Genomic DNA, 12,591 nt, shown 5'->3' with positions numbered 1-12,591 from the left:
CTGCTTCGCTTGCCTCGCTCAAACTCCATTTTCTATGTGGACACCCGAGAGAGCCGAACGCGACTTCGGCAATTTTCGGCAACGAAACACAATTTAATCGAGCAACAGCGATTTTCCGAGCACCGCGTGAACACGAAATCATCAAAACATCGTGAAAATCTTCATAAAAGAGTAAGTTAAAATTCCAAAATCGCAACGCAGAGAAATATAACGTTTCTTGGTTGATCTGCTATATAGACGTATACAGGGTGCCTGTGTTATAGCTGCTCCAAGTTTTCCCGTAGATAGATCAAGCCGAAACTTTCGAAATATTATTTCATACATTGCTTTACGATTTTCTTTGTTTTTAAAATACAATTATGTCATTCGACAACAAACCGGGGATGATGTTCTTGAATTATATAATACACGATTTGTAATTTGCATTATTTAAGCATTATACGTATGTATCTTTGTACGCGTCGCATGTTAATAGAAATGATGTAAGCAGTTGTTTCTAATTAGCGATCGTGTTATATGCAAAAAATGTATCTTTTATTTTACGACCCAAATACAATTTAAAGAATGATTTTCCATTGTTACTAATATCATTTCAATCAATCGACAAATTGGAGTGAAATTCCGAAAATGAAAATCAGATCGACGAATCGTAACTTTGGCGACAATTGCAACGTTTCAAACGGACAATAACGAGCGTTACATTTCGTTTCTTATTCCATAAAATAAAGGTATGAACGGAATTGTTGGTCATTGGTTGCAAATTTAAAATTCGTTTCTAAACAGCGCCCTTTATTCGTTCGTCGTTTGTTATAATATCCAAATTTTCATTGGTTCGCGTTGCTTTGCGACGAAAGCCGTGCGGAATGTAATGAGGACCCCGTTACAGACGCGGCGGGTATCTTGTTCACTCGGATAATTTTACTCTTCCCGCGGTCGCGACTTTTTTCTCGCGTCAAAATTACGCTGTTTTCGCGAAGTGACGCCGTTAAACATTTTCTCGCTTAGTGTTCGTAGTTCGCGACATAGTAAAAGAATAATTAATCGTTATCCGTTTCTGTCATTCTCTTTTCGTTCTTTTCCCCCTTCGTGCAAACGTCAGACAGAATTTCGGTCGAGGAAAGCCGGCACCCTCGAAACGACATGCAACGTAAAAATTTTCTGTTCGAACGGTCGAACTTCAACGGGCAAATCGGAGGTCAACGAACTCCCACGATGTTGTTTACGAAATCAGAATTCGGACAAGTGGAATTACATAACGTATCCACAAAGTTCTCACAGGTATTACGAGACAATGAAATAATAATTTTTAAGCTTAAATTGGATTAATTTATTAAAAGCTTAGGGATAAATGTACATTTGCGTACTTACTATTTTTAGTTCAATTTGTTCAATAAAGAACAGTTCGATGAAAACTCGAACGACTCGTCATTTTTTACGCCACCGGTGGAAAAACAATCGATCGCTACGCCGAAGGCGCCGATTAAGAATACAAAACAGTCAAAGAAGATAAACTTGAAGCCGAGGAAGTTGCAATACACCGAAGAAGAGTTGGAAGCTTCCAGCTACGTGGACAGCGGCATACACGTTTCGTTTGACCAATCGAGCAACGCGTTGTTTTGTAAACAAACGTTGAAATGTAACGGAGGAAATGCCACGCAGAAACAAATACGTAAATTACGTACCGGGGTAGACAAAATTAAGATACACGTTAACGATAAAGAAAACGATAGGAATATCGTAGGGAACAGGTCTGAAAATAGACCGAACACCGAAAATAATTTAACAGAATTATCGTCTATAGGTAGGTGTACACAGAATGATAAAAAATCCACGCACACGTTAAAAACAAAAGATACCGATGCCAAAGATAAATTAACCCATTTTCGTGTATAACAGTGTACGGTTAGCTGTTAATTTAATAATATAAGTACGTTACCCTTAAGGAAAAGATTGTAATAAGATTGTATAATATAATGCTATTTTACAAAGGAATAGATTTGTAACAAGTAAAAGTTTGTGCAAACTTAAAAACGTATCGATGTTTTACTTTAGATGTATTTTATAACTGTAATGGAATTTTGTTTGCTCTTTAGTATTTAATCAGAATACAGAAACATTGTCTCAATGCAACAATGATTTTACCTGGAAAGAGAAATTGTATTGGCTACAGGTTCGAAGGGACATTGGTCTCTGGGTTCAGTGTTGTAGAAAGAAGTGTAAGAAATGGAGATACGTCGAAGAATATCACGATCCATTGGATGTACCTAAAGTATGGTACTGTGAAATGAATTCTGGTTGGTAAATGTTTTTTGCACAATTTTATATGCGTATACTTAATGCTACGGTTTGATTTTACAGATAAGTCAATAGCATCTTGTAACATACCGGAAGTACCTAAATCGCCTGCTGTAGAGTCGGATTTAATCGAAAATACTTACAATGCTGGTAGCATCGTGTGGGCTTACATACGTGGCTACCCATGGTGGCCTGGAATAGTTAACGATTGTCCTAAAACTTTCAGATATTATGAATTAAGTAAACATTCTCAGCAACCTGTAAGCATTATGTTTCTCCTTACAAGAATTATTACATTCATAATTACATTTAATTACCTCTTGTGTAAAATAATAAATCGTATATAAACTTCTAGATTAGATACTATATTACGTTCTTCAACGAAGATCAGTTGGAGAATGCTTGGATCCATAAACGAAATATTAAACCATTTGTATCAAATAAATATAGCAAACTTATTCAAAAGGTATTGGTTTGTTTAAAAAACTTCATTATTTTCAGTATGAAAGACAATTATTTTTATTGCAGACGAAGGTCGGTGGAGTCGATTATAAAAGCTCTTTGGACAAAGCATACAAACTAGCTTTGGACGCTCTGCCATTGACGATTTTACAAAGATTACAAAAATTTAGTTACATAGCACAGTACAATAAATTGTACGATGTTAATAACAACTTAAGCGACCCGGTCAACGAAGACATTGATGTAGGAATGAATACGAATTCTGACGACGAAATACCTCCCACTAATCCTACAAACAATTATCCTACATTAAGAAGTTATTACTTAAAACTGTGTAAAAATTAAAACACTCGATGAATCTTGCGTTGCACATAAAAACTGCCCGTGTAAAGAGAATCGAAGATTACATCAATTCTGATCGAATGTTACGATTTTCACTGTATACGATTATTTTCACAAATCAGAAGCGTAAACAATATTTGATTTCTCGCCCAAATTAGGGACAACTAAACGTGCTTTCAATGTTACACGAGAACACATTAAGACACCTGTACGAAACCATGCGTAAACGTCCATTTATAGGTCTAAGGTTTAACTATTCACCGTTATTGTTTTGTCCACGTTATAAGGAATCGTGTATCGGAAATCAACGCGTAAAACATGATCGACCGAGCACTTACCAGTTGATCGCGACACGAATTTTTTAGTTTCGTTGAATTTCCGAACGGGTGTAGCACCAGTATAGCAGGGATATTATAAATGATTTAACAATAACTTCGTATCAATTAAAAGGCATTTCATACATCTCTGTTTCCATTGAAAATAAAGACTTTTGTACCAAAGTATTTACTCATCATTTATATTCGAAACGATCATTAGTAGACATTTATTTGCATTAATAACGAAATGCAACACTAGGCAATCGTTAACTAAGAAAACGATTAGCCATAAATGGTGTTGGTCTTTTAGTACAATCATATCGTAATTCCTATACAACATTTTCTAATATACCTAACGTTTCAGGTGTCATTTTAAGTAGCAAGGTTATCGATACGTTCAGGTTATAAAGACGATAGTTATCCACGTTACAGGATAGCAAATCGACCATACACAGTGGCCTGCAACAGTAAGTGTATCTTTATAGCCCGTATTAGAATTAATTCAATATTTCGTTTATTGTATACCTTTGGTCCCCAAATCTCTAAAAACCTAACCTCCCTTAACATTTTCACGACCACTCGTCGGCCACTGTCCTGCCTACGTGAGATTGCCAGCTTAACGATCATCGACTGCTGTCACGCGTACGTGATTTTACTGATTCACTTTCAATGTCGAATCAATTTCATTTTCGTGTACGAAGACTTTTCTGGGCTACCGTGTGCAAACAGATCGGACGTCTTCGTAGATCTTTTTGCAATCGTAGGCGAAATCAGCGACAAACGATCGATCGTTAATACATCGTCGATAACATTGTAATATTCTACTTTTATCCATAGATAAAAGATCGTATTCCGATCCGTTTAATTAAGACCACTTGTCGACGACGATTACCCTGCGAGAATTATCGCGATAGAGTCCAATTTCTGCGGTTTGCTGTCGCACAGCTGTGCATCGTAATTAAAATCGAAACGCTCGAAACGGATCTGCTGGACGTTGAATGCGATTCGACGATGCTCGGTCGCCGGGCGACGTTTCTTAGGCGACGCCGTCATTCCGATCCGGAATGTTTCTCTGAGCGGAAATCGAACGTACATAAACGCTTGTAAATCGGCATGTTAATGTGGCGCAAAGTTCGGTGAGGTCGTCGGGGTCGGCGTGACGTCAGCGGATACGGAGACCCTCGATGTGGTGAACTGCGACAATATTTGCGTGTTCCGAGCGCGCAGGCAATATATTCGCGGCCAATACACTACAAGAAATTTCTATAGGGACCGTAACTATCTTTAACACTAGATTTACGGACACTGATCGCGCGCATTATTATCGAAATTCGTCCTGTCGAAGTTTACATCGAAATGTAAGGTTAGGTTCGACCGGTAGGTATATTATTTCTCTTTTAAATCGTAGAATTTACGAAAAGGTCATCCCACGGTATTGAATCTTAATATTAACATCGTTAAATTACGTAAACGTAAAATACGTTTCCTAACAATGTTACATAATATGGAATGTTCTAAAAATATCGCGTTTATGTATTCTTAGTAAAAACTAAATGCATTCGTTCCCATGAATATTGGTACGCGATAATACGGATAATTGAAACAGTAGATTACTTTAATGCAACGTGGAGGAATATTTTCGTCGTTCGATCGAAATGGTGGGACTAAATAAATTTGAATGGATATGGTCGAGATGGTTTTGTCGGTTCTTCCGATGACCCATAGTCCACTCTGATCCTTCGCAGTTAACGCTCCCCTCCACGGTTGGCCCAAGAAAGAAAGAAAAAAGGAAAACGATAACCCCAGATACCAAGCGGGCGCATACGTGCTTGTTATCGTTCTCGTAATAGTCGGACGATCGTGTTGCTAACCGAGTACTCGGGTTATCTGGCCTGTTTGTCCTTCGTACAATTTCGTTACGTTTACTCGCCCCCGTCGTTATTTTTCTTCTATTTACCAGGCAACCCCGAGGGAAAAATAATTTTTATCGAACATTTAACAGGACCTTTACCGCGAATATTTTTGTTTTATTTATTAAATTTATAAAAGTCGATGGCAACATCGTTGACTTATTCTATATGTTAGAAAAATGGACGAGCATTCTTCTCAAGCACTGTATAGGTATAATAAATGTTCGAGCTCGTCGGATTGTTCCCGTCGTTGCATGTCAATCGAATCACTTCTGTACAGCCATATTTGATTTGATAAATTTCTATCTTGTTCGTTAATTGTGTCTGGGTTTATTATTTCGTATCCTGACCTTATCAACACTATGCAGGGTGTTCGGCCATCCCTGAAAAAATTGTGATGGGAGATTCTAGAGGCCAAAATAAGTCGGAAATCAAGAATACCAATTTGTTAATAGAGGCTTCGTTAAAAAGTCATTAACGTTTAAAGTTCCGCCCGTACTGAATTTTTTTCTCGAAAATGCGCAAGATTTCGGGAGTATGTTTATTCACCAAAAATGATTGTAATCGACCCCCGCAACCGAAAATAATTTTTTTAGAACGATTTGAAATTTTTTTTTTTCGTCGAAAAATTTCACTACCTATTCGAATTTTTTTCTCGAAAGTGCGTAAGATTTCGAGGGTATGTGTAATGACAAAAAATTATCGTAATTGACCCCTGCAACTGAAAATAATTTTTTCAGAACGATTTAAAATTTTTTAATTTAATTTTTTAATAACTTTTTAACGAAGCCCCAGTCAATAAATTGATATTCTTGATTTTCGTCTTATTTCGGTCTCTAGAATCTCCCATTAAAATTTTTCCCAGGGTTGGCCGAACACCCTGTACAAAAAAAAATAGTGATTTCTTAGGTTACCGGATAAACTGAATATTTTAAATAATTGTACATTTAAATCTTTGCTCTATAATTAAACAATGATCTTTTATTTTCGAAATCGCTTGAAATCAACGTCCCCCAACGAGAATACCCCCCTCACTAGAAACTTTTGTGCTGGAGAAAGTTATCGGGAAAGAACCTGTTACTTCGGGGTTGGAAATAACCATCCACGGGACAAATAACGAAGATTGTACATACCGAAACTATTTCGGTGAATCGCGGGGCCGCGTGTATCCGTCGAAACGGGGATTTGTATATATTTTTAATGCGCCCTACGTGGCTGCGCCACTGCCGCGAGAAATAACTGGGAAAACGTTGAACCCGCCACGTGGAAATTCTGTTTCTTTTGCGCCTTAATTGCGCCCTCGTGCACACGAAAATTTTCTCTAAATCGATCGTCGTTTCGGGTTGCATCGGAGTCGGGTAAATTTTTATTCACAAAAACGAATAAAAATTTCGGACTCGTACGTAAACTTCCATGTACGTTTCATTCGTACATCAATTTTTTTTTATCATATTTTGATAACATTCAAATTCGAAGTTTTTTTCCAACAGACACGAGTTGGTTGAAAATACAATGGAGAACAACAAAGTTGAAATATTTTCTACACATTTACATCAAGGCATCGTTAAGTTAAAAAATAGTTGCTTACAGAATTTAACGCTTTTTTGCCGGTACAATTTGTTGATAAAACAATGATAAATACAAGCTCGGTAAGTTTGTTCTTGAAAATAATATATCGCACGTTGGAATAAATATAGAGCTCGATAGCGTGGAATGAAGTGCATAAGGTCAATCATGCACGATGTGACGTATCAATATGTTGCAAAGTGTTCCGATTCTCGGGAATGTGGTATTATTATCTACAAATAATAATTGGTATCAGTTTTTATATAAAACGAATTTTCCGCAAAAGGAATTGTAATATTATGTATATTTTCAACTGCCTATATTATAAGTATATACAAGGTGTTCGGCCTCCCCTGGGAAAAATTTTAATTCTAGAGGCCAAAATAAGACAAAAATCAAGAGGCTTCGTTAAAAAGTTATTAACAATTAAATTCAAAAATTTCAAATCGTTCTGGAAAAATTATTTTCGGGTGTGGGGGTTAATTACAATCATTTCTGGTGAATAGACGTACCTCCAAAATCCTACGCATTTACGAGAAAAAAATTCGAGTAGCTGCTGAAATTTTTAGGCGAAAAAAAAAATTTCAAATAATTCTAAAAAAAATTATTTTCGATTGCATAGGCCAATTACAATCATTTTTGGTCATTACACATACCCCCGAAATCCTACGCACTTTCGAGAAAAAAATTCCTTACCGAAAATCTAATTAGTTGCCTAAATTAGACGGAAGAAAAAAATTTCAAATCGTTTTGGAAAAATTATTTTTGGTTGCGGGGGTCAATTACAATAATTTTTGGTGAATAGGCATACCCCCGAAATCTTGCGCATTTTCGAGAAAAAAATTCAGTACGGTCAGAACTTTAAACATTAATAACTTCATAACGAAGCCTTCACCAACAAATTGGTATTCTTGATTTTCGTCTTATTTTGGCCTCTAGAATCCCCCATTAAAATTTTTCCCAGGTGTGGCTGAACAGCCTGCATACTAACAATAAGTGAGCGTGACATTTTGGAATATTAAAAGAATCTCATACATTTATCAATAACTGGTAATACAGAGTCATTAAAGAGAAAACTTTCCAGAAACAGTTAAAGAATTTCCGCCGTGTTGAGACTCTCGACAATTAAAGCGCGATCAAAAAAAAAAAATAATATTTCACGCGGTCCACGATTGATCCTTTCGCCAGAATATTTTCCTGGACGATTATACCGGAAGCATGATATAGTTCAGAGGCGAAAGAACACATAGGCCGCACCTAGGTACATATAAACGTAGCGAAACACATGCAACAGTAGGTAGAAAGGTCGAGTCGGGATATAATTCTCTATCCCAGTCCTCCAGTCCTTTCTTTTTTTACCATCGACCCAATACGCCGCTCCCATGTTTGTCAACGACGTACGCCCCCATTGTTACACGGTTCCTAACCGACCGTGCTGCCACGAAACGATCAAACGGTTCGACTTTTCAGTCGCCAGGGTCCCGAAGATACAGCCAGCATGCGTTTACGACCAATAAATGTCTCTTTTACGAGTGAACGTCCCGCATCCAGACGCCGGTATTCGTGCCCGGCGAGGAAACGCGTTCCATTACCCGAGCAACGCTCATTAACGGTAATTAAAATGGCCCTCCCGGTACGCTATCGTTTCGCGACGATCGCCGATGGAATTGATTTAAGCGGTCTACGCCCGGAACAGTCCACGACCGATAAACTCAATTTATCGTTTATAAAATGTTGCCTCTGCTTTATACGTGACCCTTTCCTCCACCGTTCGATCGATTATCGGGAATTATATTCGCGCGATATAAATTTACGATCTAACGCGTATCTCGATATTGTCCGTCGTAAGAAAATTGTGGCCACGTTCGCGACTAAGTCTTATGAATAATTGATAGGAAGCGAGGGTTGCCTTCCGTTTTCCGTTTCCGGGCGGGAATTTCGGTTTTACGGACGAGGCGAGATCGACTGACCGCTCAAGGCCCAAGGTTACATTCCCCACCGTCAATCACGCCGCGACGGAATTCTATTTTGACACTCGCTCGTTAGCTTTCCGTTTGAAGCGGCGACAATTTGAGAGACAGCCAAACCTTACAATAATTTCTGGTTTGATTTACCTAATCCTGTTTCATCGAGTTACGGTACGCGTAATTGTATATTTTCGATTCACTTTTCCACGTGGAATCATCACACTGGCTTGTGCCCTGTATAATACGTTGAAGTACCTTATTTATTGCTACTCAAAGCCTTCCTTTGCGAACGCGTGCCAGTCGTTGGGAAAACTGTAATTTTACGAACGACAAATAAGTGCGATTATCGCGTAATCAAGTCAGTGATTAATGACTCCCGTTACAGACTAATTCAGTAATCATGATTAATGAATAATACAAACGATCAAGGATCAGACACGATCAACCTATTGATATTAATCGCGAAATTATTGAACCGAAACATATCAGTGGAAGGCTACATAACCTCGCATCGAATGCAATACAGCGTCGAGAAAAATGAAATCTGATTTGCCACGATTGTTTCTTCGAATCGATCTCGTCGTGATTATTCTAAACACGACAAATACGACGGCAAATTTCATGCGTACTACAATATTTCCGAACATCGTACAGGTTCCCTGACCTGGAGGTTAGGAAAGTGGTCGATTCGGCGCGGAACGGCCCATTCGTGGCGCATCGTAACGTTTCGTGGGCCCCCGTGTTTCACGAGCGCGATATGCGAAAGAATTTGAGGCGACGTTTAGCTGCACCGCGATGGTTCCTAAATGTGTCTCTGAAATGCGTCCCGGTGAGGTCCTCCTCTAAATGCGACTTTAACGACCACCGTGACGAACGGGGAGAACGGGGAACGACCTGCACGGATTCGGGCGCGGTCAATGCCGTCTAGATGCTCGCTATTACTATCCGGACTGCCCGGTATTTTCGTCATGGCCTACTAATACACTCCGCAAATTCTCGCCCTACCACGGGGCCACTGTTCGACGATGACGTGGTCAAGGAAATATGCCGATCGCGGGCCGTGTCACTGGCCGTGATGGCCAATTCCTTCCCCCTCCCCCCTCTCCTTCTCCCTCTCTTCCCCCTTCTCTGCCACCTTCCACCTTTTTCTTCTTCTTTTTATTCCTTGAAAACGAGCCAACCGAACCCGCTGCATCCTCGCGTCGCGGCTCGAGGAACGGCTGGGAGAGGATCAGCAAAAGGGAAAACGAGAATAAGCGCGCGAGAGTTTCTACTCGATTTAGGTTGCCTCTTGTTGGCTACCGTCTAGAATTCTTCTTGTAGTTATCTTTTAGAAATTTCCGAGCGAAAACCCGTCGGAATATATTCGCCGTCAGTATCGAACAGGTACATTTTACTCGAACGACAGGTGACGAATAGATACCCGACTCTGGATTACGTTTTACATTGGTCTTGTGTTTCCAACTGCCAGACTACCAAGGTGAACGCTCAACTCGATCGGACGATGTTATTGTTTGGAAAAGGACACGATATTCTTCTCCTGAATCTAACTAGAGTCCAACGCAACGAGGTTCAAGGTCTCGTTCCCTCCTACTAGGCCGCCAAGTATTGCATGTAATACGATACGGGATCGAATGTCCGTGCGAGACGACGACAATACTAACGCGATGGTAAACAGTTTTTTTTCTTGGCTCGTTCGTTCTTCAACGATCGTTGTTAGTGTGCGTACCGTTTTCGTGGAAGGACTTTCGTTCTCTGCGGGCTGTGTAACGCTTATGGGTTTTGTAGGCTAACGAGAAAGTGTCCTTTCTTCCATCGGAAGGATATTGAATTAGCCTGGTAACGGTGTAACGAGGAAAGCGGCATACTAATGCGTTTAGCGTGCATCCGAAGGAGAATGGAATAGATGCGGATAAATATTCAAGGAGTTCGGGGCTTCCATATATTCATGACCAACGTCTTGAACAAAAAAGATGCATTTGCATTTGAAAAACCGGACTATTTGTGGACTAGGTAATTTTCAATATTCCATTCCCGTGGGACGCGTAGCGGCAGTTTTGCGGTCGTCGTTTTTAGGCGGACCTCGTTTAGCGATTCACGATACAAAAGGTGTGGTCGCGATCTATCCGGGGCTCTGTTCTTGTAATGACGCTGCGCGTTGTTCCGTGGACAGGTCCGATTCTTCTCCCGTCGAACGAGAACGCGGTAAAAAGATTCGATTATAATACTCGTGCCAAAAATATTGCACCAAAGAAGGGACAACTACTATTTTCTATCATTTTTAGCATGTCAAAATAGGCACTGCTATTAATATCGCCTGAACACCATTTTTTAGGTTAAAAATGAACTGGTAGACAAAATGGCGAAAGAAAAAGTCTTGCAACATCATCTTACGATCAACTTTTAATGCCAAACAACCTGACCTCTCTTATAATACTGAGGATACAAGGCGACTGGAACGAAGAATGGAAATCCACAGCTCCTCCGCGTCTACTATCAATTAAACATGAATTTTATGAAGAGAACTTTCTAAATAATGTCCCAAGACAAGATTAAGTTGCTATTTTAAGAATCGAAACCGACTACACAAGATTTAACTACTTATATCTACTAAAAAAAATAGTAATTATCTGTAAGAAAAATACGTGGTAGGTCCAAATAATGTTATCTTAATTCTCGTGCACTATTTGCGTGAATCTGACACGAAATCGAACTTTGGAATTAAATAATTTTTCAATAAAGTACCAGGCCAATGTGACCCAAAGGTTTTGCTTGCTTTCTGTAAGAATGGAGACCTATCTTCAGTTATTTATACCATTTATCTCGTTTCTCGGAAGGTTTCTATTAGCTATTTATAATCCAAAAGTAAAATAGACTTTATTCGGAGATAGTTCGAAACTATACTGGTATCTTCGACCCGTCAACCAAACACAAAACGTGGCACAAACAGTTTTATCAGTCGTTTTAGATATGGTTTTTAACTTGGGAGGAGGTAGGAACGTTACGTCTTGGCAACTTTCTCGCATCATATGATTCCGTTCAGCCATTTCTCAGAAAAAGATTAACTTCTGGTAAAACGACATAAGCGTAATAATGCTACCAAGAAATGAATTTTTATTGAAAGTGGTCTATCTATATCATTTTTAGTTACAGAATCGACAATAAGTTTTAAACAACTAGTTCTACGTGTAAAAAACATTTAATCATTGTTTCTGAAATACGTAATGATATCTGATCGGTTTCGTAAGTCTTAAATAAATCAGATTATTGAAAAATGTTAAGCTCCTCGGTATCGATCAATCATTTTTTACTAAAATGGTTAGTTAACCCAATTCACTATTTCTGTACACCGCACTGTACGAATGTTCCCAGTTCGAATATCGTGCTTGAGTAGAGATAAGGGGTAATTATCAACTATGATTTATCGCGCAGTTTTTATGTCGGAGAAAATTTTATCTACTCTTGATTGGATAGACGGATGAACATGAATTTTTCCGTAACAGCAAAAACGACCGTTTAGTCCATGCGAGTCGCATCTCTCGTCGAACGTAGAGACGAAACTGTACCATGATGCAACGTTCGACGTGCTCGTTCAGTTTTGCGCCTATTAGGGCCCCGTTCATATGCCCGACTTATTTATCGATAGAGCGTCGCTCGCCCTATTTCGTAAGCGGGATCGGGAACGCTAGTTTTCAGCTTGATAAAATTTTTTGAATTCGTGACGACTCGACG

At 39.1% G+C, this 12,591-nt stretch overlaps 2 protein-coding genes and 1 long non-coding RNA gene across 6 annotated transcripts in view; 2 read left to right on the top strand and 1 right to left on the bottom strand.

Moving 5' to 3' along the window:
• LOC143348377 (uncharacterized) overlaps positions 1–12,591 on the bottom strand; it is a 130,855-nt gene that overhangs the window by 25,023 nt on the left and 93,241 nt on the right. The window lies entirely within an intron of this gene.
• LOC143348376 (uncharacterized) lies at positions 39–3,544 on the top strand. 2 transcript variants are annotated; one of them, XM_076778516.1, is made up of 7 exons: positions 39–171; positions 1,100–1,278; positions 1,378–1,801; positions 2,094–2,294; positions 2,359–2,555; positions 2,651–2,761; positions 2,824–3,544. In XM_076778516.1, the coding sequence occupies exons 2-7, from the start codon at positions 1,141–1,143 to the stop codon at positions 3,100–3,102; spliced, it is 1,350 nt and encodes a 449-aa protein (XP_076634631.1). In that variant the 5' UTR covers positions 39–171; positions 1,100–1,140; the 3' UTR covers positions 3,103–3,544. The 2 variants fall into 2 exon arrangements, with proteins under 2 accessions (XP_076634631.1, XP_076634632.1); XM_076778517.1 differs by lacking the exon at positions 39–171 and having other exon boundaries at positions 291–1,278.
• On the top strand, positions 4,395–11,623 carry LOC143347664 (uncharacterized). 3 transcript variants are annotated; one of them, XR_013080650.1, is made up of 4 exons: positions 4,395–4,793; positions 10,331–10,529; positions 10,648–10,872; positions 11,195–11,623. It is a non-coding gene; the product is annotated as an uncharacterized LOC143347664 (long non-coding RNA). The 3 variants fall into 3 exon arrangements; XR_013080651.1 differs by lacking the exon at positions 10,331–10,529 and having other exon boundaries at positions 4,398–4,793; XR_013080649.1 differs by lacking the exons at positions 4,395–4,793; positions 10,331–10,529 and having other exon boundaries at positions 10,545–10,872.

Source organism: Colletes latitarsis, chromosome 11 (genome assembly GCF_051014445.1).
Source record: "Colletes latitarsis isolate SP2378_abdomen chromosome 11, iyColLati1, whole genome shotgun sequence".
Lineage (NCBI taxonomy): Eukaryota > Metazoa > Arthropoda > Insecta > Hymenoptera > Colletidae > Colletes > Colletes latitarsis.
Note: the sequence above shows the minus strand (reverse complement) of the source record. Positions and strands in the feature narration are given on the sequence as shown.

What these genes read in the sequence shown, in the direction of transcription:
- LOC143348376 (XM_076778516.1), top strand. Translation starts at nt 1,141, where the DNA reads ATGCAACGTAAAAATTTTCTGTTCGAACGGTCGAACTTCAACGGGCAA. An exon ending in TATCCACAAAGTTCTCACAG is followed by an intron (nt 1,279 to 1,377) that starts GTATTACGAGAC and finishes TACTATTTTTAG; the next exon opens with TTCAATTTGTTCAATAAAGA. An exon ending in AACAGAATTATCGTCTATAG is followed by an intron (nt 1,802 to 2,093) that starts GTAGGTGTACAC and finishes TTTGCTCTTTAG; the next exon opens with TATTTAATCAGAATACAGAA.